General features: G+C 39.5%; 1 protein-coding gene across 1 annotated transcript in view; it reads right to left on the bottom strand.

Moving 5' to 3' along the window:
- HSD17B7 (hydroxysteroid 17-beta dehydrogenase 7) overlaps positions 1-25,101 on the bottom strand; it is a 62,571-nt gene that overhangs the window by 16,754 nt on the left and 20,716 nt on the right. Inside the window, exons 4-7 of the mRNA XM_089683072.1 lie at positions 23,052-23,166; positions 21,492-21,686; positions 19,392-19,496; positions 661-717 (exon numbers count right to left, since the gene is read on the bottom strand). Of these exons, the coding sequence (XP_089539198.1) occupies positions 661-717; positions 19,392-19,496; positions 21,492-21,686; positions 23,052-23,166 (472 nt within the window). The remainder of the gene's footprint in view (positions 1-660; positions 718-19,391; positions 19,497-21,491; positions 21,687-23,051; positions 23,167-25,101) is intronic.

The raw sequence follows: 25,101 nt of genomic DNA on the forward strand, positions 1-25,101 counted from the left end.
CTGTGGTCTTCCGGGTCTTTTGGTGTTACTGAGCTCACCGGTGCATTCCTTCTTTTTAAGAATGTTCCAAACAGTTGTTTTGGCCACGCCTAATGTTTTTGCTATCTCTCTGATGGGTTTGTTTTGTTTTTTCAGCCTAGTGATGGCTTGCTTCACTGATAGTGAAAGCTCTTTGGATCTCATCTTGAGAGTTGACAGCAACAGATTCCAAATGCAAATAGCACACTTGAAATGAACTCTGGACCTTTTATCTACTCATTGTAATTGGGATAATGAGGGAATAACAAACACCTGGCCATGGAACAGCTGAGAAGCCAATTGTCCCATTACTTTTGGTCCCTTAACAAGTGGGAGGCACATATGCAAACTGTTGTAATTCCTACACCGTTCACCTGATTTGGATGTAAATACCCTCAAATTAAAGCTGACAGTCTGCAGTTAAAACACATCTTGTTAGTTTCATTTCAAATCCATCGTGGTGGTGTATAGAGCCAAAAATGTTAGAATTGTGTCGATGTCCCAATATTTATGGACCTGACTGTATATACATATGCAAGCATATGAGTACATATAGGGATTTCTGTTGTAGATTTGATGTATTTTCTTTTACCTTTAAAGCAGCTTAAAGAACAATGTATTTGGGTCCTTGTTTTTACTTACCAGAGCCTCTGCTCCATTATATGGTGAAATAGTGAAAGAATTTGTAAATACGCGGATCTGCATAAATAAAAAAAATAAAGAATCTATTAGTTGATACAGTGCTTCCAGTTTGAGAAATGTAATTCATACATGATTTCTGATGTTTTGCTATAATAGAAACAGATATTCTGATTGAGTCTAGACTATGATACGGGAAAAATAAAAAATGCACAATTTTAAGAGAGCTAATTTTTCAAGGCTGAGAGCTGCTCTCTAAGACTTCGACTGGGAAGGAATATTGGCATCAATGAACACAACACAGAAATGGGAGTTCTTCAAAAAGACTTTATGTGAACACACTGCAAAATATATTTCCATGGGCAACAAGTTTACAAGGCTAAAAAAAAAAAAAAAAAAAAAAAAAAAAAAATCACACCAATGTGGCTTACGGCCAAAGTTAAAAAAAAAAAAGCTATAGAGAAGAAAAGAGTTTTATTAAATATAAAAATGAAGGAACGCTATCATCATTTAAACATTACAAAGAATATAACAGAATATGCAAAAAGGAAATGAAGGCAGCAAAAATTGAAAACAAACAAGAGATTGCAAAAGATAGCAAGACAAATCCCCAAAAATTCTTCAAATATAATAATAGTAAAAAGGTGAGATCCGAGCATGTAGGCCCTTTACAAAATAATCTAGACTGGGTGACTGGGGACAAAAGGCAAATTTACTAAATACCCTTTTCAGCTCTGTGGATACAAAAGGAGCATGGGGGAGCTCTTGTCCATAATGGGAATGGTATTTTTTAAATTATTATATCTTTTATTGGATTTTCTTTTAAAAGATACATTACAAAACAGCCATACATTTTTGGAAACATCATACACATGCACTTTATCCCCATTCCCTCCCCAACCCCTCCCCCCCCCCCCCCAATACAAAAAAACCCTGTCCAATTTCATCTTATTCTCTCTTTCCCATCCTATTGATCTAGTCATGTATATAGATCTGTTTAACTATTCAAATTCTCTGATTTTGCTACCGGGGGGCCTTTTACTTTTAAGTATTTTTCTGATGTTTTAAACTCATACCATCTACCCCGAATCTTTCTAAATTTTTCCATTTCATCTTTCTCCATGTAACAAAGTTCCTCCATCCTGTTAACATTTTCAATTCTGTCTATCCAATCCCTCATTGTTGGAGGATCCTGGGCTTTCCAAAACGTAAGGATTAAACCCTTTGCCGCACTAATCAGATGGTATAATAAACTGTTTTTATATGGTTTACTGACATCTCTGTTTTATAGAAAAGACACACCCATGGATCCTTCTGGATAGATGTCCCCCAAATCTCCTTTATATGATGAATTATCTCCTGCCAAAACAACTGAATTTTTGGGCATTCACACTATATATGAGCCATTGTCCCTATTGCCCCACACCCTCTCCAGAATAAAGATGATACTTCTTCTCCCTCTTTATGTGCCACACTCGGTGTACAATACCATCCAGACAGATATTTATAGTTCAACTCAACATATAGTTGATGTTCATGTTCATCACCCTGTGCATTAACTTAAACATTTTCCTCTTCTGGTGATCATTCATCTTTGTACCCAGTTCTCTTTCCCAACCTTCCGAGAACGATGGGGATCCAGCTCTCACCAATTCTACCAGGATCTTATAAATCATAGATATTATATGTCCACAATCTGTCTTAGAACTCAGTTTTTCAAATGGGAGCATGTCGTTCCACCCCCCCGCCCCCCCCCATCCTCAGGGGCTGAGGGAGCGTTGAGACAATTGGCAATATCTCAATTCATCTAAGGCAGAAAACAAAAAATTCTGTGTCCACCAACGGCAACAATAACACTGTTCAACAGGTAAAAAGTTTTGGGCATAAAATTAGCTAATCTTACATAATTTTGGGGTGCTGAAAACGAAAATGACCCTAAAAAATGTTGATTGGCTCTAGTTTCCATGATATATTCACCCATCTAATGACGTAAGCCATTCAAAATTATGATGCAACTTCAGCTGCATATTGCGCAATTGATACTGGTGACCAATAGAAAATTGCATGTATACTGAGATGATGCAATATTAGCCTTTAATTGCATCACTTCACTGCATAAAAGCTGCAGTATCTGTAGCTGATTGTAGTTCGACAGCGTCTTTACATTTCGTTTTATGCTTATATAGGCTACTCAGTAATGCCTCTAACTTGTGTGAATAAAGCAGATAATTTCTGCTATATCTGCGGTGAAATAACTTTTATCTCACAAAAAAGGAAGATAACAGGAATGATTAAGAAAGCCTACAACTTGTATTTTGGCTGCAAGTTAGGAGACCAGGACAAGAGCTGGGCACCACATATATGCTGCAATTCTTGTGGGACGGCACTGGAGCAATGGTTGAATGGAAAAAAGGCATCTATGCCTTTCGCTGTGCCAATGATTTGGAGAGAGCCAACAGATCATGTTAGTAATTGTTACTTTTGTATGGTGCCTCCAATTGTAAAAGGGCTAAATAAGAAGAAAAAGTTATCTGTGCACTATCCAAATATTCCATCGGCAATACGTCCAGTTCCTCATGGAGAGGGGCTACCAATTCCTAAAGCACCAGAATCCTTCGTGGTTGAGTCAAGTGAGGAAGAACCTGAAGCGTGTAGTCACGTGCAGTTGTAAGAGATAGCCCTTTCCTCGAATACAAGAGAAAAGCCAAGAGAAGCAAAACCGACACAAACTGAAGACAAAACTAGTGAGAATCCTAAGTATTAAAATGATTCAACTTAGCTTATGGCTATAATTTTTCTTGGTAATCCTATGCAATATATTATGCCATTTAGGCTTTGTTATGTAGTCAATATCACTTGCTTTATATTTGTGGAAAGACATCTATCTATATAATTATTGTGCATTATGTAGTCATTAAGCCTATAATAGAAAACTTTCCGTTTACAGAAAAACTAGAGCCAATTGACAAATTTCATTGTTATATTTGAACTCAGAATGTGAAATTCATTAAGAAATGGATCCTTTTGTTTCCAAAACTGGCAAAAAATAAAAATTTGTTGAACAGTGTAATTAATTCTATTTCCAACCCACGGAATTGTGTAAACCATCCCAAACTCTCAATACCTTAATACATCCCGTGTCAATGTGCTACTATTTTTATCTAATGCCCGAAATTCTTGTGGGATCCATATGATCCTCTCCAACTGTGTTATACTTAATATGCCTTCAATTTTAACCCAACTTTTTTCTTGTGAATTATGTGTCCAATCCACCACCTGTAATAATAACACTGACAAATAATATTTGCTCATATTTGGCAAGTTTCATCCTCCATTCTCTTTATGATAACATAAGGTTTCATAATTCTTGGTTTTTGGTTAGCCCATATAAACCTCAATATCAATTTTTTTATTATCCTAAAAATGGATCCAGGAAAGTTTATAGGGAACATCTGAAACTTACAGGATTTTTGGCCCTGATAACCATCTTAACCAGATTTATTCGTCCAATCCATGAAGCCCACCCTCCTGAGAGTCTTCTCAGTTCCTCTTTAATTTCATTTAATAGTGGGATATAATTAGCCTGGTATAGGTCCTTTGTTGCAGGGGTTAGTTTTATTCCCAAATACTTTAAATCTCTTTCCCTCCATGCAAATCGAAACTGTTCTTGTAAGTTCCTCCTTTCCACCTTGGAATCATTAAATATTCAAAATCTCATAATGGGTATGATATTCACACAGCTCCAGATGATCCACACTGGCTCACAATTGATATGATCCAAAAATATTTAGACAGAATAAAAGGTGAATAAAGCACCTGGACCAGATGGCATACACCCACGGGTCCTTAACCAGTTGCCCCCCAGTCTATAGCCAGATGGTGCCGGGCGAACAGCTCGACCCTCTGGGTGGACGCCACATGGCGTCCTTTCCGGAACGTGTATTGCACATGCCCGCAGGGCCACCTTGTGGCGAGATCTGTCACCGGCCGTGTACCTCGGACACGGCTGATGACAGATCTGTGTATCGGCCCCGTTGCCAGTACCATGTGACCTGCTGTGACCAATCACAGCAAGTCACATGACAGTTGTATACAATGGATGGCTTCCTTTCATGCCATCCATTGTATACAAGTGTGTCACATGCACAAGCTGAGCCAATCACAGCCCAGCTTTGTCATGTGATTAGCCGTGGCCAAATCACAGCTAAATCACAAAAAAAAAAAAAAAAAAAAACCCTGAATGAAGCGATTTCATTCAGGTAAATGCTTGCTTATAGCAAAGCAATTCTTTGCTATAAGCAAATTGTGTAAAAAAAAGAAAAAATACTGATCACTTCCCCAAAGTAGTACAATGTTACTATGGTAACATTATATTATTTTGGTCATAGTAGAATATGAAAAAAAAATCTTAAAAAAAAGGAGAAAAAATGCAATATAAAATTAAAAATATTAAAAGAATGAAAAAAAAAAATTGTCGATTTTTTTTTTCTCGTACTGCCACCAGTCAGTGTCCCTGATCACTGCAATGCCAGTTATATGATGACGCTGTACTGCACTGGTGACGGTATGTAAAAAAAAAAAATAATGAAAATAATTTTTTTTCAATTCTTTGTTTTCCAAAGAAACAATTGAGTACTGTCCGTGATACTTTTTTTATTTGCACTAACATACAATTTTGAAGACAAGCTTTCGGGGAGTGTCCCCTTCAAGGTCCAAGCACTATTATACAAATCACAAAGTTTTAGCAGAATGTTAGAAGAGATGAAAAAAAAAAAAAAAAGGCTAGCGAAGACACAGCAAAAGCAAAGGGGGAGGGGGGGGGGGAGAAGACAACACTCACTCACTCACTCACACAGAGGGAGTCAAGCTTGAGCTGATAGTCATAAAATTTTGGATAATGAGTGAGGAATCCCATGTCCAAATTCAGGCCGTTATCTCTTGTGTCAAATAGAATTATCATTCTTAGTTCAAAAGTTTTTCTTTCCTGAATGGATTTGAAATTTCCTTTAAGAACTAAAATATTGAGGTCTCCCATTGTGTGGTCTGGTTGTGCGAAATGGTGTCCCACAGGTGTGCAGAAGTCATCTTCTTTATGTTCCTTGATGGTGTGTCTGTGTAAATTCATCCGTGTTTGCAACTTCTGTCCTGTTTCGCCAACATAATATCCTTTGCTGCATTTTCTGCACTGGATAAGGTACACAACATTACTGGAGGTGCAGCTGTATGATCCGGAAATACTGAAGATCCCTTTTGAGTGTCTGACACTTTTTGATGGATTGATTTGGTTGCACAGTTTGCAGCGTTTTTTATTGCAGGTTTGCTTCCATTATTTGTGACATCATAATCAGAAGGAAGTTTCCTACTGATTAGTTTATTTCTGAGGTTGGGGGGTTGTCTGAAGGCCAGTATTGGTGGTTGCTGGAATATTTCTTTCAGAGTTCCATCCTCTGTTATGATGGGTTGTAAATCTTTGATTATTTTTCCTATTCCTTCTAGTGCTGGGTTGTATGTGGTTACTAGAGGTACACGGTTGTTTGTTTTTTCTCTTTGTACTGAAGTAGGTTTTCTCTTCGGGTTCTCAAGGCTGTGTTTATTCTGGTGTTGATAGTTTTGTCCTTGTAACCCTTCTTATGGAAGGCGTCTGCTAGTGTCCCGAGATGTTTATCTCTGTCTCTTGGGTCAGAACATATTCGGTGGTATCTAATGGCCTGACTGTGTATGATTGCACGTTTCGTGTGTTGGGGGTGGAAGCTGGAACTGTGGAGGTCCAAAAAAATAACAAAAAAATTCCAACTTCAAAAAAACTCGAAATGCATGTTATGAAATATGCAAACTGTCTACAATATATCCCCCAAATGACCCCTTTTTGCGAAGTAATGTTCAAAAAATTAGATTGGCTGTCAGTACTTCAGGATTGATCAATTTTCAGATATATTCCATAGTTTGTGAATTTGAGTATAACTTTCCTACAGACTAAATAATAAATGCTAATTTGGGTTATTTTCACCAAAGATATATAGCAGAATACATATTGGTCTAAATTTATGAAGAACAATTATTTATTTGCAAACTTTTATAACAGAAACAAAGAAAAATGTGGGTTTTTTTTAAAAATGTTCGGTCTTTTTTTGTTAATTTAGCAAAAAATAAAAACCCCAGCGGTGATTAAATACCACCAAAAGAAAGCTCTAGTTGTGTGAAGAAAATGATAAAATTTTAGTTTGGGTACAATGTTGTATGACCGCGCAATTGTCATTCAAAGTGTGACAGCGCTGAAACCTGAAAATTGGCCTGGGCAGGAAGGGGGTAAAAGTGCCCTGTATAGAAGTGGTTAAAGAATTGAGCTCTGTCACGTCAAAGCCATGGTTTCTAATTTTTAGCGACTCTTTAATGACTGGCATACTACCACTGGATTGGCATAAGGCCAATGTGGTGCCAATATTAAAGGGTCAAAATCTTTACTAAGTAATTATAGACCTGTTAGTTTAACTTCTATAGTTGGGAAGATACTGGAGAGTTTAATAAAAGACCACATAGATGAGTTCTTGCTAGAAAAAAATATTTTAAGGAACAGACAGCATGGATTCATGAAAGACAGAAGTTGTCAAACAAATCTGATTTCTTTTTATGAGGGGGTGAGCAAAACCTTGGACAGAGGGGTGGTGGTGGACGTGGTATACTTGGATTTTGCAAAAGCGTTTGACACAGTTCCCCACACACAGCTAACCTGTAAGGTAAAGTCTACAGGCTTGGAAAAATCCATATGTAAATGGATAGAAAACTGGCTAAAAGATCGTATTCAAAGAGTAGTGGTTAATGATTCATACTCTGCATGGTCTAGGGTTGTCAGTAGTGTACCCCAAGGTTCAGTGTTGGGACCCTTACTTTTTAATATATCTATAAATGATATAGGGTCTGGGATTAAAAATCCCATTTCAGTCTTTGCAGATGACACCAAGCTGTGCAGTGGAATAATGTCCTTACAGGATGTCACCAACTTACAAACCAACCTCAGTGCACTGTTTAATTGGGCAACTATGCGGCAAATGAGGTTTAATGTTGATAATTGGGGGCCAAGAATATGCATGCATCATACATACTGGGGGGGGTACAACTGGGGGAATCAATGGTGGAGAAGGATCAGGGAGTTCTGGTAGATCACAAGCTTAATAATGGCATGCAATGCCAAGCTGTGGTTTCTAAAGTAAGCAAAATCCTCTCTTGTATTAAAAGAGGTATAGACTCCAGAGAGAGAGCTATCATATTACCCCTGTACAAATCATTAGTAAGACCTCATCTGGAATATGCAGTTCAGTTTTGGGCACTAATTCACAAAAAGAACATTGGGTAACTGGAGAAAGTACAGAGAAGGGCAACCAAACTGATAAGAGGCATGGAGGAGCTCAGCTATGAGGAAAGATTAGAGGAACTGAATTTATTCTCTCTTGAGAAGAGGAGATTAAGGGGGGATATGATCGATATGTATAAATACATCAGTGGTTCATAGTGAGCTCGGTGTAGAGTTATTCACCCTGAGGTCATCACAGAGGGCAAGGAGTCACTCTTTACGTCTAGAGGAAAAGAAATTTAAATCTCCAAACATGGAAAGGTTTCTTCACAGTAAGAGCTGTGAATATGTGGAATAGACTTCCTCAATAGTTGGTTCTGGCCAGCTCAGTGGAATGCTTTAAAAAATGCTTGGATTCTGTCTTGGATACACAGAATATATCTGGTTACTATTTGTAGGTAAAGTTTCTTTGCTAAACAAACATTCTATGAGGAAGGTGAGCAGACTGGCCGCTTGTTAGCCAAATTAATTCAGACTCAGCTCTCAGTACAACCAATTGGGTCACTGATTTCCTCAACGGGTCGACTGGTGAATTCTCCCTCCGCTATTATGGAGGAGCTAGTTCAATATTATACGGACCTCTACTCATCAAAATCCTTTTCCTTGTTTGAGGCCCTGAACAGGATACCCCTTTACCTACACTCTCTTCTGCCCATAAACTACTCCTGGATTCACCTATTAAAATAGAGGAGCATGCCAAGGCGACCAGTCTGTTCCCCAATAATAAAGCCCCGGGGGGAGGATGGTCTATAAGATATATGCTAATTCCATGTTGCTACGACTATTAGCGGTGCTTCAGGCAGTCTATGACAGACACACTCTACCAGCCTCCATGACCAGGGCCACAGTGGTACTGCTGCTAAACCCAGACAAGGTGGCCACTGATCCCAATTCCTATAGACCTATCTCTTTGTTACAGTCTGATGTGAAGATCCTAGCCAAAGTATTAGCACTCAGATTAAATAAAATCATCACCACAATAATGAACCCTGAACAGGCAGGTTTTATGCCACAGACATCTACTTCTGTCAATTTACGTAGATTATTTATTGATATGCGAACGCTGGCTGCCAATACGGGTTCCAGAGCATTGTTGTCGCTTGATGCAACTAAGGCATTTGATAGTATAGAATGAGACTGTTTGTGGAGGATTCTAGAGAGATCTGGATTCGGCGAGTGTTTTATAACCTGGATAAAGCTTTTATATCATTCTCCATGTGCAGCTATCAGACAAGGCGGAGTAACTTCCCTAACCTTTCAGCTAGCTAGGGGTGCCTGACAGGGATGTCCCCGCTCCCCACTATTGTTTGCTTTGGCCATTGAGCCTCTGGCGGCACGAATACGGGCTAGTGAGGAGTTCATGGGTTTTTCATATGGTAACATCCACGAGAAAATATTGTTATATGCAGACGACTTGCTTTTGCTTGGTGATACGGGCTCATCCTTACGAACAACATAAAATCTCTCAGTTTGGAAAATATTCTTGGCTAATAATTATCTGGTCGGTCCTGCTGCCACTTGATGGGGTCACGGACCCAGCAATATCTACTTCCTGTCCGGTTATAAAAACGTCCTCCTTTAAATACTTGGGCATTCTCATTAGTTCCAATTTACTAAACTACTGTCGATTAAATCTAGCCCCGTTGCTGACTCGATTTAAAGACAAGGTGAAGATATGGTCTAAATTTGGTTGCCTCTGGCAGGTAGAGCAAATGTTATTAAAAATTATATTTAGTTTATATTTAGTTTACCTCTATATCCTTATTCATATAGTCCATCTACAGGATATAGAGATATGAGGACACACCCTATAGACTAGAATAGATCCTTTCAGAAAAATAAAAATTACAAACCAAATCATCAGAACCAGAGAAAACCATATCATAAAGGATATAGAGGTAAACATCAAGGATGAACATGCAGATCATTACTGGAGAAATCAGGTTCAACCATATGATAATTACTCGTAGAATAAAAACACAGTTGGGCTATAGACAACCATATCAAGAAACATAATTCATATATAATTCAAGAAACAGCGAGCCAACTTATCATGATAACTAGAAAGCTGCCCTCAGTGACCTTTTTCCTCCACGTGGATACTCTAGGCTGGTCTTCAGGCCATTTATACTTTTACATGTGAGTTTTTATTCTTGTCATTACTTTACACATAAAAAAAACAGTGTTGCACTAAGATACTCATTTTGTATTTGGGCTCTTTTCTTTTGAGCCTATCCCTAAGGGAATCGCCAGATGCACTTCAAGGCTCAGTTTCTCCCTGATGATCCTTGTTGAATATACCACACATTCCTGGATACCTGGTTTATAGAAGGTTTGATGACATCCTGGTTGCTGGCTCCCTCTGGTGGTCTCCGATCAGAGTTCGGTCATTCAGAAGCCTGCCTGACATGCTGTGATTCCTGTCTCTGCTCGTCAGATTACTCGGGTCCAGATGTCCTTACTTGGATGATTTCATTATCTACATGCGCTTAATATAGCGCTATCTGGTTAGTGCAACTCATTCTCACACTTATCACCAGTGTCACGAATATTGCCTTTCGTCAGACAGACTGTCACTCGTTATCACCTTATGTATGAAATAATCGAACTTTTGGACTATTCTCACTTATATGATCCATAATTTTATGTCTTAATATCTATACATTTAGGTGTATTATCAATTTTATTTCAGCGCTGCATGTACTTTATTTATATTTTACTCACAAGAGGTTTTTGAGGTATTGCCTTTTCATGCTAGCTGCTTCACATACATGGATCTAGCGCTTGTTTTTTTCTACATTAACATTGGTCTTATTTTTACCTTACCAAACTGAGCAGCAAGATCTGGTCGTTCCTATTTATTCTCTTTGATATTTCATTTCACATAACTACAAGTGCAGAATTATTCACTGCATAGATTTCAGAAATGGATATATTTGAATTTAGATCAAAACGATCGATCATCCCTAATGATGTATTCAATACATCTGAACCTAACAATGACCTTCATGGCCTTTTTATTCATTTAACCAATCATACCACTTCTAAGGTGCGCACTCTGTGGGATATCTCCTTTCTGGAACAATATATCAAAGATAATATGGTCCCCAGATCCCTGAGATAGGACATTCCACCAGAAACGGAAGATATCAACAGTGAGTCAGAATGGTATATATTTTTTAACAACAAAGGCCTAGAACTATTGAAGTTTCTGATTAGTAGAAAAAAGAAAAAAATTGGAATACCTGGATATGGAAATTAATAAAACTAAAGATAAACTTTCACAGTATATGAATAGCGAGGAATATAAAATAGAGTCCAACAAACTCACAACACTATTAGAAAAAACTGAAAGAGAACAAAAAATTAAAAAAAAAGAAATATTTAAGAGACTTGAATGATTATAAAGAAAAAGAAGTGTTCAAGTGGGAAACTGCGATATATGATTTCTCCAATGATACACAGGAACATGTAGGATTGACACACAATAGGAATAACCTGATTATGAAGGATAATACTGAAAGAAGAAATTCCTTCAGACCTCCTTATACTCCTAGGCAGTTCCGCATGTGCCTTTACTGCATAATCATACCACAATCTTGTACTTAGTTGTTCATTGGACAACTGGTAACACTGGAAATTTTCTTTTAGTACTTTTTTTCTGTTTGTTAATGACAGATTCTTTCATACTGTTTTATATATGGTACTATATTCTGTACTTTGTATGCTTTAAACATTAATAAATAATATTTATGATTTAAAAAAATAAAAATAAATAAAAAGCTATGTAACTATGATAGTATTTGCAACAGTAACAGAAGAGTTCTATACAATGCAGAAACAGCCATCAGTACTTAGTCCTAATAGCCATACAAAACTAATTTAAACCTATTTCTAATAAGCAAATAAACAGAGGTCCCAATATGCATACAGGTAGAAATACATGGGAAGGCCACACACTAGTACCAAAGGAAGGGTCTCTGGAACATTTGACCCTATTATAACCTGTAGCAATGCTCCATATATATTCCCATGTTAAGTAATACCTGTATATGTCCTGCTTAAAAGCAAGTCTGATGGATACCCAGTTGCTGCAGCTTAGTAATAGTAATTAACCAGATCCTGCCCGGCCTATAGCGGATTGACAGCCGGGCGGTCCTCTTCTCCCTGTGACTGGGTATCATATGACATCCTGTGCCTCGTGGCATGCAGTGCGGCCGTTGCCATCAGGCTGTGTTCCTCGGACACATCGCTTCCCCGCTGACGGTAAAGAGCCACTGAAATTGGCTTTTTACCACGTGATTGGCTGTGACCTGTCACAGCCGATCATAAGTGTAAACACACAGAGATCACTCACTGTTGCTATCTTCTCCTCCTCACACACCGATCTTGTGTGAGGAGGAGAACCTTGAAACAGTGAGTTTTTCAAACCCTTTGATTGCTACTGTGCACCACACTTCCCCTATAAAAGAGTCCCTCTCAGCCCACCAGTGGATCAGTCTGATCAGCCAAACAGTGGATCGGTCACTGGAGCCATTAGTGGACCCATCAGTGGATTTATCAGTGCTGCCATTAGTACACAGCCTGTCAGTGCCGCCTGTCAGTGCATCTATCAGCGCCGCCCATCAGCACGCATCCGTCAGCGCCACCCATCAGTACACAGCCCATTAGTGCATCCGTCAGTACGCCACCTGTCAGTGCATCCCCAACAGTGAACCTGTCAGTGCATCCCCAACAGTGAACCTGTCAGTGCATCCCCAACAGTGAACCTGTCAGTGCATCCCCAACAGTGCATCAATGCACAGCCCATCAGTGGATCTGTAAGTGCAGCCCATCAGTGTACCTATCAGTGCATTCATTAGTGCAGCCCATCAGTGTACCCTAAACAGTGTACTTGTCAGAGAGTCTACACAATTGCCGCCCATCAGCAACGTACTGATCACAGCCATCCATCAACAGTTTACCCCTCATACAGCCACAATCACCAGAACCGCAATGTCCAAAAAATATTTCACTAGTGAGGAGGCGCTCAAAATCCTGAGCATGTCGGATGAGAGCGGATGGGAGCTCTCACCATCCCATTCTGATTCGCAATACAAGCCAGTAGAAAGTAGTGGGTCAGTGACTGAATCGGAGGAGGAAGCAGTCCCTCCTAAAAGGATACGCGTGCTGAAGAGCAGGCAACAACGAGTAGCACCATACACCCCAATGGTCAATCAGCAGACACCAATGGCGCTAGACCCCAGGGTGAAAGGCCCAGTACCAGCACTGGAGCATCCCACCAGACCCCAAGAATTAGGGATCAAACATATCTTCCTGACGCCCTGGCAAACTCTTTATGGCTGCCTTCCAGCTCAGGATCAACTTCAATCCCACCTTTCACCACACAGCCAGGTGTGCAGACCAATACTGAACGTTTTTCTGAACTTTATTTTTTTTATTTGTTTTTCCCTGCAATACATTGTGGACCAGACAAACAATTTTGCTCAGCAGTATATTGATAACAATCCCAGTACATCCTATACCCCTTTCTATGCAGACATCTCACAGTGGAGGAGTTAAAATTGTTTTTGCATGTGGTATCACCATACTCAGAAGGAGTAGCAGAATGTATTTTGGGGTGTACTTCTTGCTATGTCCATGCTGTGTTTTTAGAAATATCTTTAAAATTGACAACTTTGTGTACAAAAAAAAAACAAAAAAAAAAACAAAACAATAAAAAAAAAAGTTCTCACTATCTTACCACATTTAAAAAAAAAAAAAAAAAAAACTTATGGGGGAAAAAAAAAAAAAAAAAGAAAAAAAAAGACACGTTCAAAAGACTCATTATGCCTCAGAATATACTTTGGTGTGTTTGCTTTCCAAAATTGGGTTATTTTGTGGGTAATTCCATTGTCCTTGTGCTCCAGGGCATTCAAAAATGTAATAGGTGGTCAGGAAATTAAACGTGTAATTTATGCCTCTAGAACGCCTGATGGTGCTATTTGGATCTTGGGCCTCTGTATGTGGCCAGGCTGTGAAAAAGTCTCACATATGTAGTATCACCATACTCAGGAGGAATAGCATTATGTGTTTTGGGGTGTAATTGCAAGTATGCATATGCCATGTGAGAAATAACTTGTTAATATGACAGTTTTGTGTTTAAATAATTAAAAAATAATTTCTTCATTTTCCCAAGAATTGATGGAAAAAATTACAACTTAAAAAAAAATTCAACATGCCTCTTACTAAATAGCTTGGAAAGTCTACTTTCCAAAAAGGGGTCATTTGGGGGGTATTTATACTTTCCTGGCATGTTAGGGCCTCAAGATATGAGATAGACTGTCAGTACATTAGGTGTGATCAAATTTCAATGATTGGTACCATAGCTTGTAGACTCACACAGACTCAATAGTAGCTTTCACACAGACTAAATAATATACACTGATCTGGGTTATTATTACCAAAGAAATGTAGCAGTACAAATTTTGGCCTAAATTTATGAAGAAAAATTTGCTGATTTGTAAAGTTTTTTTAATAGAAACGGAAAAAAGTTATTTTTTTTACATTTTCGCCCTTTTTTCGCAAAAAATAAAAACCCAGTGGTGATTAAGTACCACCAAAATAAAGCTCTATCTCTATGAAAAAAATGATAAAAGTTTTATTGAGGTACAGTATAGCATGACTGAGTAATTGTTATTCAAAGTGTGAGAGCATTAAAAGCTGAAAACTGGTCTGGGCAGGAAGGAGGTAAAAGTGCCCTGTATTGAAGTGGTTAAAAAAAAAAAAAAAATAATAATAATAATAATAATATCAGAGGAGACACAAAGAAAAGGGGTTCCTGGATAATAAATGTAACATAACTCCTCCTGTTGCATCTTCTTAATTGGCAGAACTTTTAAAAATGGTTAACAGACACACAAATAAAAATACCCTTGTCATAATTATTAAACCATAATATAGTATTTAGATCCAAGGACTCATTTAATGTTCTCTGTAATTATTTTATTTTGTCCATAAAATAACTGGCTATTGCTTTGTTAGGAGGTTTTATTTTGCCTTTCTCTAGTTCAGGAGATGAAAAAGCTTTTAACTATATCTAAACCCAAGATCAAATATTTTGTATATTGAAGTCACCACGTTTAGGGATTGGTGAGCTACAATAACTTTTTCTGGGCTCTCTTTCCTTTATGTTTACCTGGTTATCCTGTCAGCAAGTCACTTGTCCTAGGGTAACAGTACTCGCTCACCATCCTGTATCTAGAGAGGAACAGCAAAGTCAGGACTACAGAACATATCCCCTCCTCTACTTCTTCATAACATGGGGGGGAGAAGTTCACTAGGTAAATGGGTAAAGCTGATAAGAAAGCTTGAGATTACAATACAGAATGGACAGGAACTTGCAGGCTCAATGGATTTCTGCATTTCACAAACAGGTAAAACAAAACTCTTTCATTGATATATTTAACAGACCAATAGGTTGCAAAAATTATAGAAGTTCATTATTGGGGTTTAAACACACTTTGACTTAATTGGCAAGTCCTTAGACACCTTCTGTTCTCTACACCTCCTCCTTTGGTCAGTTAATAACCTCCAAATGCTTCCAATATCATCTCTATGCGGAAAATGCCAAAATCTCTCCGCTCCTTAGCTAACCCCTTCAGTCACTTGTGCATCACTATTTCACTTACATACCAGTATGGATGTCACAAGACTTGCTAGATCTGAGCTCATATTATTTCTCCCCCTCCCCTGACTTTTCTATCAAGAATAATAACACAACTGTAGTCCCCTCCCTCATGCCACCATGCTAGGTCTAATCTTAAATTTTGACCTCTCCCTTCAGCGGTAATACAATTAACATCCAAATCTTGCCACTTTTACCTCTGTAAAATTTCCAAAATATGCCCCTTCTTAACCAATGACACTACCAAGCTACTAATTCACTTCATTATCTTTCACTGAGACTATTGCAACTCGATCGGTCAAGTGGCACTGCACTGCCAAAAAAGACTTATCATTTCTTAAATACAGTGCCTGGAAAAAGTATTCATACCCCTTGAAATTTTCCACATTTTGTTATGTTACAACCAAAAACGTATATGTATTTTATGTGATAAGCCAACACAATAAGTGGCACATAATTGTTAAGTGAAAAGAAAATGATTAATGGTTTTCAACATATTTTACAAATAAATATCTGAAAAGTGTGGCGTGCTTGTATTCAGCCCCCTTTACTCTGATACCCCTAAATAAAATCTAGTGGAACCAATTGCCTTCAGAAGTCACCTAATTAATAAATAGAATCCACCTGTGTATAATTTAATCTGTGAAGCCCTCAGAGGTTTGTTAGAGAACATTAGTGAACAAACAGCATCATGAAGGCCAAAGAACACACCAGACAGGGCAGGGATAAAGTTGTAGAGAAGTTTAAAGCAGTGTTAGGTTATAAAAAAAAATAATATCACAAGCTTTGAACATCTCACAGAGCACTGTTCAATTCATCATCCGATAATGGAAAGAGTATGGCACAACTGCAAACCTACCAAGACATGGCTGTCCTTCTAAACTGACAGGCTGGGCAAGGAAATCATTAAATTTAGAGAAGCAGCCAAGAGGCCCATGCTAACTCTGGGAGGAGCTGTAGAGATCCACAGCTCAGGTGGGAGAATCTGTCCACAAGACAACTCTTAGCCGTGCACTCCACAAACCTGGCCTATATGGAAGAGTGGCAAGAAGAAAGCCATTGTTGAAAGAAATCCATAAGAAGTCCCATTTGCAGTTTGCGAGAAGCCATGTGGGGGACACAGCAAACGTGGAAGAAGGTGCTCTGGTCAGATAAGACCAGAATTTAACTTTTTGGCCTAAAAGCAAAACATTATGTGTGGTGGAAAACGAACACTGCGCATCACCCTGAACACACCATCCCCACCGTGAAACATGGTGGAGGCAGCATCATGTTGTGGGGATCCTTTTTTTCAGCAGTAACAGTGAAGCTGGTCCAAGTTGATGGGAAGATAGATGGAGCCAAATACAGGGCAATCTTAGAAGAAAACCTGTTAGAGCCTGCAAAAGACTTTAGACTGGAGCGGAGGTTCACCTTCCAGCAGGGTAATGACTATAAACATCCAGCCAGAGGTACAATAGAATGGTTTAGAACAAAGCATATTCATGTGTTAGAATGGCCCAGTCAAAATCCAGACCTAAATCCAATTGAGAATCTGTGCCAAGACTTGAAAATTGCTGTTCACAGACACTCTCCATCCAATCTGACAGAGCTTGAGACATTTTGCAAAGAAGAATGGGAAAACATTTCACTCTCTAGATGTGTAAAGCTGGTAGAGACATACCCAAAAAGACTTGCAGCTGTAATTTCAGCGAAATGTGGTTCTACAAAATATTGACTTGGGTATCAAAGTAAAGGGGGCTGAATACAAATGCACGCCACACTTTTCAGATATATATTTGTAAACAATTTCCTTCCACTACACAATTATGTGCCACTTTGTGTTGGTCTATCATATAAAATCCCAATAAAATACAATTACGCTTTTGGTTATAACATGACAACATGTGGACAATTTCAAGGGGTATGAATACTTTTTCAAGGCACTGTATTTTACATTCATTTGAATGTGCTGCCATGGCTGTGATTCCAAAAAAAAAAAAAAAAAAAAGAAGAAGAGGTGCCTGCACCTTTTTAAAAATGTCGCTGCAGGGAAATTGCATGGTGTTTTTGCACCATGTGATTTCCCTGTGGTTCCCACAAACGCACTGTGGGTTGAGATGCATAGGGGTGCCATTAAGAAATTAAGAATGAATGGGCAGCTACGTTCGTCTCTATAGAGCAGCGAGATTTTGGTTGCGGATGCAGGAACAGCTGTGCTTCCACCCACAACCACCTGCTCACGTGTGGTCAAGTGTGAACCTAGCCTTATTATTGGTCCAGGGCAACATAACTGTAAACATTTCTAATGTCATCTTCTAGAATGACCTGAGCTTCCTCAAAACTAAGGCTACATTTGCACAGACATTTAGCCACGCTGCAAATCCCAGCGACAAGAATCTACTGATTACTCTGTGGCTGAAATTGACACACAAACTGCATCCAGCCCTGATTACTGCAGGTAATCACTGGCTGTGCAAACAACAAACAAGAGATCCCTGTGCTCAAATCCATACAGCTAGTACATGCATTTATCCATCAGGTGCTAAAGGGGTGTAACCACATTAACTCTAGAAATTCTGAAGGACCCTCTGCACACTGGTATATTCCCTTTCAAGCAAACTATGCAACAAATAGGGATATTTGGTTCACACATATTGCAATACATGTTTAAGCTGGCCAACTGCGTCAAAGTAATCCCTCTATGGCCAGTCCTACTCTGCCCTGCCTACGCAACTGCTACTGTGGACACAATGCTAACATAGGGGAAAAGACACAATGGGGAGAGCTACAAGGCTCAGGTCTGGCTACTGACCCAACAATACAACAAACAAGAGATCCCTGTGCTCAAATCCATACAGCTAGTACATGCATTTATCCATCAGGTGCTAAAGGGGTGTAACCACATTAACTCTAGAAATTCTGAAGGACCCTCTGCACACTGGTATATACCCTTTCAAGCAAACTATGCAACAAATAGGGATATTTGGTTCACACATATTGCAATACATGTTTAAGCTGGCCAACTGCGTCAAAGTAATCCCTCTATGGCCAGTCCTACTCTGCCAGACCTGAGCCTTGTAGCTCTCCCCATTGTGTCTTTTCCCCTATGTTAGCATTGTGTCCACAGTAGCACTTGCGTAGGCAGGGCAGAGTAGGACTGGCCATAGAGGGATTACTTTGACGCAGTTGGCCAGCTTAAACATGTATTGCAATATGTGTGAACCAAATATCCCTATTTGTTGCATAGTTTGCTTGAAAGGGTATATACCAGTGTGCAGAGGGTCCTTCAGAATTTCTGGCTGTGCAAACAGTCACAAATAAGTGGGGCTCTCAACAACCGATCATTGCTCTGTACAGGCTTGGGGGCAGCAGATATATGAACACAGCTTTCAATCCCAGCTGCAGGAATCAGTGGATTGATTCACAGTGTTGCTAAAAGCCCATGGGAATGCGGCCTAAGGCAGACAAAAAGCTAATCTGTTCCACCAATCACCATCACCATGTGAATGTTTCCATTACACAATTTAAAGCAATCCTTTTGGCATCCTAAAAGTGGCCCTTCCAGTATCTGCACACTTAATCCCACAGAGCTTTTATTATGCAGCTCAAGGTGCCCACTACATAGATCATACAGGAACACTGTACCTTTAAAGCTATGCAAGGAGACTGTGTATTGTTAGTTTGTTTCCAAGAAACAGTAAAATGTACAGTATAGACGTTTATGTTTATTTTACTCACCAGCCACATAATCGGCATGATTACAGTCCAGAAGAATGAAGGCAAGATACCATATGTAAGATTTGTCATAACAAGTCCAGGACACACCACACTAGAATAAATGCCCTGCACAAAAGAAGATTATTATGCAACACAGATGAAAGAAAAAAAAAAAAAAAATCAAATTAAAGTGCATGCCATAGCAGGCCCTTCAAATACAAAGAATAACCTGTTGATTTGCCAGAAATAAACAACTCACAATTCCTTTTTTTGGCAGACAACACACAGCATATTTATGGTGTCAGCCCTGCCTAGTTGGCCCCTGCTAAACTGCTTGATGCTTGCCCCTGACTTGTTCTCTAAAACACAAAATTTCTAATTGTAGTTCCAACGATACAAACTGGAAAAGCTAATTAGGCTTCTTGCGGTAACAAAGGGAATTTGCAATGGACAGCTCTGAATTTCTGACATGATCAACAGCTATTGTTTGAACTTATTGAACAAATATAACCAAACACTTTCAATGGTGTGTATAACAGAGCAAACTGGGAGCGGTAAAGTAATTTTTGACAATTAAAATACGCTTCTACATTCCAGTTCTTAGAAAAACACAAGTCAAAATAAAAATTGCAACATGGTGGTACATCATATTAAGCCATACTATTACACAGCAACAAATACTTGTGGCAAAAGGGCAGAAGGAAGCGCCTGAGTACCATCTAAGGGCTCTTGGCAGAAGTGGCAATAAAGTGTGTGACCAGAGGTGAGATGTAACACCTGACCATCCACCTGAGACTAAGCTCTGAGTAGTAAAATTTTTACATCATGTTTACATTGCAAAGTGGATACATTCATAACATAGCACAGTTTTTACAGTGTCAAAGATACAGGGAGACCCCTTCTTATGTATCCATGACAATGGACTGTATAAAAAGTCCAGGCTTCACCCTTCATGGTGGGCTTACCACCGAAGGGGTCTTCTGCGACTGGGTTACATAAAGATGAACTGGCCACAGACCTGGAAAAGTATCCTGTAGCTGACTCAAGACTTTGCACCAAGTGTCAATGCAGGATTCAGTACCTGAAGCAATATTACACGCCTTCCCCAGAGTGTGGGGTCTAGGTGCGGGTCCCAAGGTTATACCAAAGTTGCACTGATCCAGTGACACTGCTTCTATGTTGGTATTAGAAGACAAAGAGGGAATGACTGAAGAATTTGAAGATACAATAACAGAAAAATAATACACTAGTTAAGCTTAGGGCAATTTTCTCTGTGAAGGAGAAAAGGCCCATCACCTTCACAAACTAACAAAACTAAGGACTCAAGGAGTGGTGTAGGGCTGTAAGAGTTGGCACCCAGGGAGTGTGTCCTATAAAGCTATGCTAGTGTCCAATCACCTGAATGAACATGCCTATAACCTATGGTGAATGAATACTCTGACCTGTACTGAACGATTAAAACATGTGGAATTAGACTCTCTCAGGAACTAGCTCTCACCAGCTCAGTAGATTAATTTGAAAATGAGCTGGATGTGCTCCAAAATTCACAAAATCAATGGAAGTAGTTGACAAGCGCTGATGCCTCTTGAAAGCGACATGCTACTAAATGTTTAATATGACACAGCACAACACGTTTATTAATGTGTCCATTTTAAACTACTCTGTCAACAAGGTGACAAAAGCTGCTGTGTGAAGTGGAATGTACTGGCTTTACTAGCAGGATAAATGGGCAATAAAACAAGGGTACCCTGAAAAAAACACTGGGTCAATGACAGGATTGCATCATATAAGTAATTGTTTTATTTTGTGTATATTCCAACTTTAAATACTTACCTTCCCCGCTCCCCTGGCAGAAATCATCCTTATCCGAAGCAATCGAGATGTGGGCATACAATCTAGGACTGCTGGTCCTGCATTATATTTGATGAGGTTAGAGAACTTTGATGGCTGGGAAGTAAAGCATCTTCAGGGGGATCATTTGCATGTAGAGGAGGAAGTCTGCGGAATTTAAAGTGGTTAAGTAGTACTGTAAAGTGGTTAAGTGGAAAAGTACTGTATATACAGTTCCACCTTTTTACCCTGTAAAAGATGCTTGAGGAATACTGAATTCAATTTACCTACCTTTTTGTTGTAATTCTTATTTAAAGAAACACTTAATAAGTCAGTAGCATATTTTGAAGAGCTGTAGGATTCTTGCCCTTGGCTGTGTTGATAGTCACTGAGGGAGAAGGCAGATTTCCTTGCATTACTAGATGAAGTCCAGATAAGCTGGGAAGGATGGTCTGTGTGACATAGCAAAGACTCAAGTTCTTTGATCTAAAACAGACAAATAAATTACAATATAAACCTTAAAGGATAAGTTCACCTTTCATAACATGTTACACCCATATTCAGGGTGTAACATGTAACGTGTTATGAAGAGACTGGCCCTAGCTCCCCTGCTCTGACAGCTAGCAAATTTTAAAAAAGATGCGGACGTGCAGGGCTCCGCCCATGTCACTCATTCACAGTCCTTTGTGGATGAGAAACTACAAGTCCCGACATCTTTAGCGGCTGTCTACTTGTAGATCTCAATGAACTACCATGGCGTCGTACAGTGCTGTGGTAGTTCATTGATTTTTTCCTGTCAGTATAGCTGCTTGCCTGTACATCCTGCATGGCACCAGCGATCTGCTGATCACTGGTGCAATGGTTTACATGCTCCTGCAACAAAAAAATTATGAATGCACATTTTTTTAACCTGCAAAAAAATGTGCATTTTTTTTTTATTTTATAGCAAAATGTGAACTTATTTTTTAAGGCTAGGTTAAAATCTGTGTGGGTGGTGCCACTGAAGATCCATGAAAATCCATGCACCCGCACAGAGAAATGAGGACCCGCAGGCAGATGCCATTAGTTCGAATGGCACGCTGCCCGCACTGGAAAATGCAAATGTACTGGGAATCGAGGTTCACGTGCAAGTTGCGTTTTCGGAAGAAGTGCAGGGACTTCTTCTATGCGTGTCACAGGAGTCCATTCAAATAAATGGGCTCTAATGTCCGTGCAAAACGCGGCCCGCACGGCCGCATATATGTAAACCGGGGCTTAGGGTCCATTTACACTTATTAGTTTTGGTGCACCCCAGCACACCCCTAATGGGCTTCTGATGCACATGAGTTGAAGCACACCAAAACACATCATAGATAATGCATTATTGTTCGTTGTGGTGTATTGCCTCAAAAAAAAAAAAAAAAAAAAAAAGCTACATATCCATTTTATATCTCTTCTGGCAAGTTAACACAAGGCACCAAAATGGAAAGTGTAAATATGACCTAAAGTATTAAAACATATTTAGATCATGATTAATCCAAATTTCTAAAGCATTTTTTCAGGTCAAGTGATTATACAACATTTAACCTTTTAATATTTGAAATATTACATTTGGATATCAAAATTACACATTAAATACTTCTCTAGGCGATATGTAAAAATAAACTAAAATTGTTTACAGTGGGGTTTATTTACTAAAGCTAGAGAGTGCAAAAATCAGGCTCACGTCTGCATAGATGTGAGCCTGATTTTGCACTCTCCAGCTTTAGTAAATAAACCCCACTGTCACAAAGCAGGGTTCAGCGAGCCCAGAAAAATAAACGTTAAGCGGCTGACTAAAGTTTTATAAAATTGCCAAAAACAGTCTGTTACCAGTATAAAGTGCCCAAACACATTGGTCTCGAAAACTTCCTGTAAACCATCCTCTGTCACCCTGTCCTCCTGGGTTAGAAGACCTTCTCCTGTTGCAAACATACTGACAACATTCCTGCAACAAAAATATATAGTATTAAAAAGACTACAGAAAATCTCCTGATATAAACCAGTTGAAATTCTAAGCAAAAATGATAAAACAAGGCTAATATAAAATTTACTATACACTCCGGCTGAAAAAATTATTATTTTAAGCGGGGTGCACAGAGCAAAATCCACCAAATCTCAGACATACCTACTGACATGGTGGGGTGGACTAGAGGTGTAACTAGAACCTTCAGGGCCCTGGTGCAAGAAGGCACCTGGCCAGGGCCCTTCCCTGTGAGCCCAATGGCAGAATGCCAGGGACTGTTCACAAGTACAAGCTTTGCAACGCTGGTAGTTCCACCACTGGTGCCAGTAATTTTTTTTTTTTGGTTACACAGATACATAAAAACATTTTGTTACATTATATGTATTATTTTTAAAATACATATTTTAGGAGCCCCATTGCAGGTCTTTGGTGAGATATCTATACAGACCTCTGATATTTCACCTCAGAGACAGAAAGGAGATTGGAGGACACAGCCCTCAATCTCCATCTCTGCAGACTCAGCTGCACAAAACGAATGGACAGGAGTAGCTCTGTACAGAGCTTCCAAATCATTCATGAACTGAAACATTGTAAACATGCTTTAATTATGAATGGGCAGAGTCATTGATCGCTACCGATTCAGACAAGGAAGGGGCCAGTAAATTACATATTTACCGGCCCCTTCCCTCGTTTTCTATCCTGAAAGATTATCGTGCAGCAGCTGGCGGTACAGGGGAGGAAGGAACCTGGCAGCAATACGGGGGAGGAGGGGGGCCTGGTGAGAGCACAGGGCGGGTCCGGGACAGAGCACAGGGGGGCCAGGAGAAAGCACAGGGGCCTGGGGGCAGCAGCTTTTCCCAAAAAGCTTGTTAAATCCTTATTTAAAAGGATAGGTTCACCTTTTATGAAAAATAAATCAATCCACATATTTTAAAATAAATAAATGAAATATGTGCATTTAATATTAATATTACACTGCAGTTTATAAGGCATTGCATCCATGATCAGCAGATTGTGGGTACAATGCCAGGATCCTGCAGACTCCCCAGTCAGTTGTCTGCACGCACCTCCCATACAGGTAGGTAGCTACTGAACTGCAGGAAGAATCAAACTACAAGATCCCTCACCAGCACCCTCGCAGTTCACTGAGAACTACAAGCTGTCTGCTTGCAGTGGATGATGGTACTTGTAGTTCATTAATTCACAGAACTCTGTGAATGAATGACACAGCTATGTGGAGGATTGGGGAGTGTGGGCATGTGCTGCTTGTAATATGTAATAAGTTACTACCTAAATATGTGTGTAAAGTGTTACAAAGGTGAACTTTGAGCCTTTAATTTAAAAATTTCAGCTGTTTCTTTAGACTGCTCTCTGGCTATATAGTAAAGATTATTAGAAAAAAAGTATGGACTTTATAAAAGAATAAAAAAACTTTTATACACACCTAGGTGGACGCAGAATCGATTAGATGCTGCATCTGCCCCTTGCCAGCTCTGCAGTGAGAAGTGAGAAATCAAACACTGCTGATCACTCGTTTCCCCCCTCTGCTCTGAGCTGTGCACATGACTGTCAGTCTCTGGCTCTCTGCTCTGCCCTCCAGCACTCATAGGTGCACTGGGCTGTGGGGCGGGCAGGAGGGGCTGGCCCAACCTCTCAGCAGTTCTCGGTCCAGGCTCCCAGGTGGATCCCGACCATATAGTTAGGATCTTTTCGGAGCTTGGACCGGCTGAGTGACATCAGCAGACTTTAGCCCGCTGTTAACTGAAACCAGGCCACGGGTGCAGAACAAACTGCACTCCTGTGATCCATAGGTGAAGTACTGCCAAAAAAACTGACTATACTTCTCCTTTACACTGGCCAGATTCAAAATGTGAAGACCAAACTTTATCTCTGAGAAATGTAGTTGCTGTCAGAGCT

The sequence above is a fragment of the Staurois parvus genome, unplaced genomic scaffold (genome assembly GCF_062004578.1).
Source record: "Staurois parvus isolate SC_StPar_1 unplaced genomic scaffold, SC_StPar_1.0 ptg000300l, whole genome shotgun sequence".
Lineage (NCBI taxonomy): Eukaryota > Metazoa > Chordata > Amphibia > Anura > Ranidae > Staurois > Staurois parvus.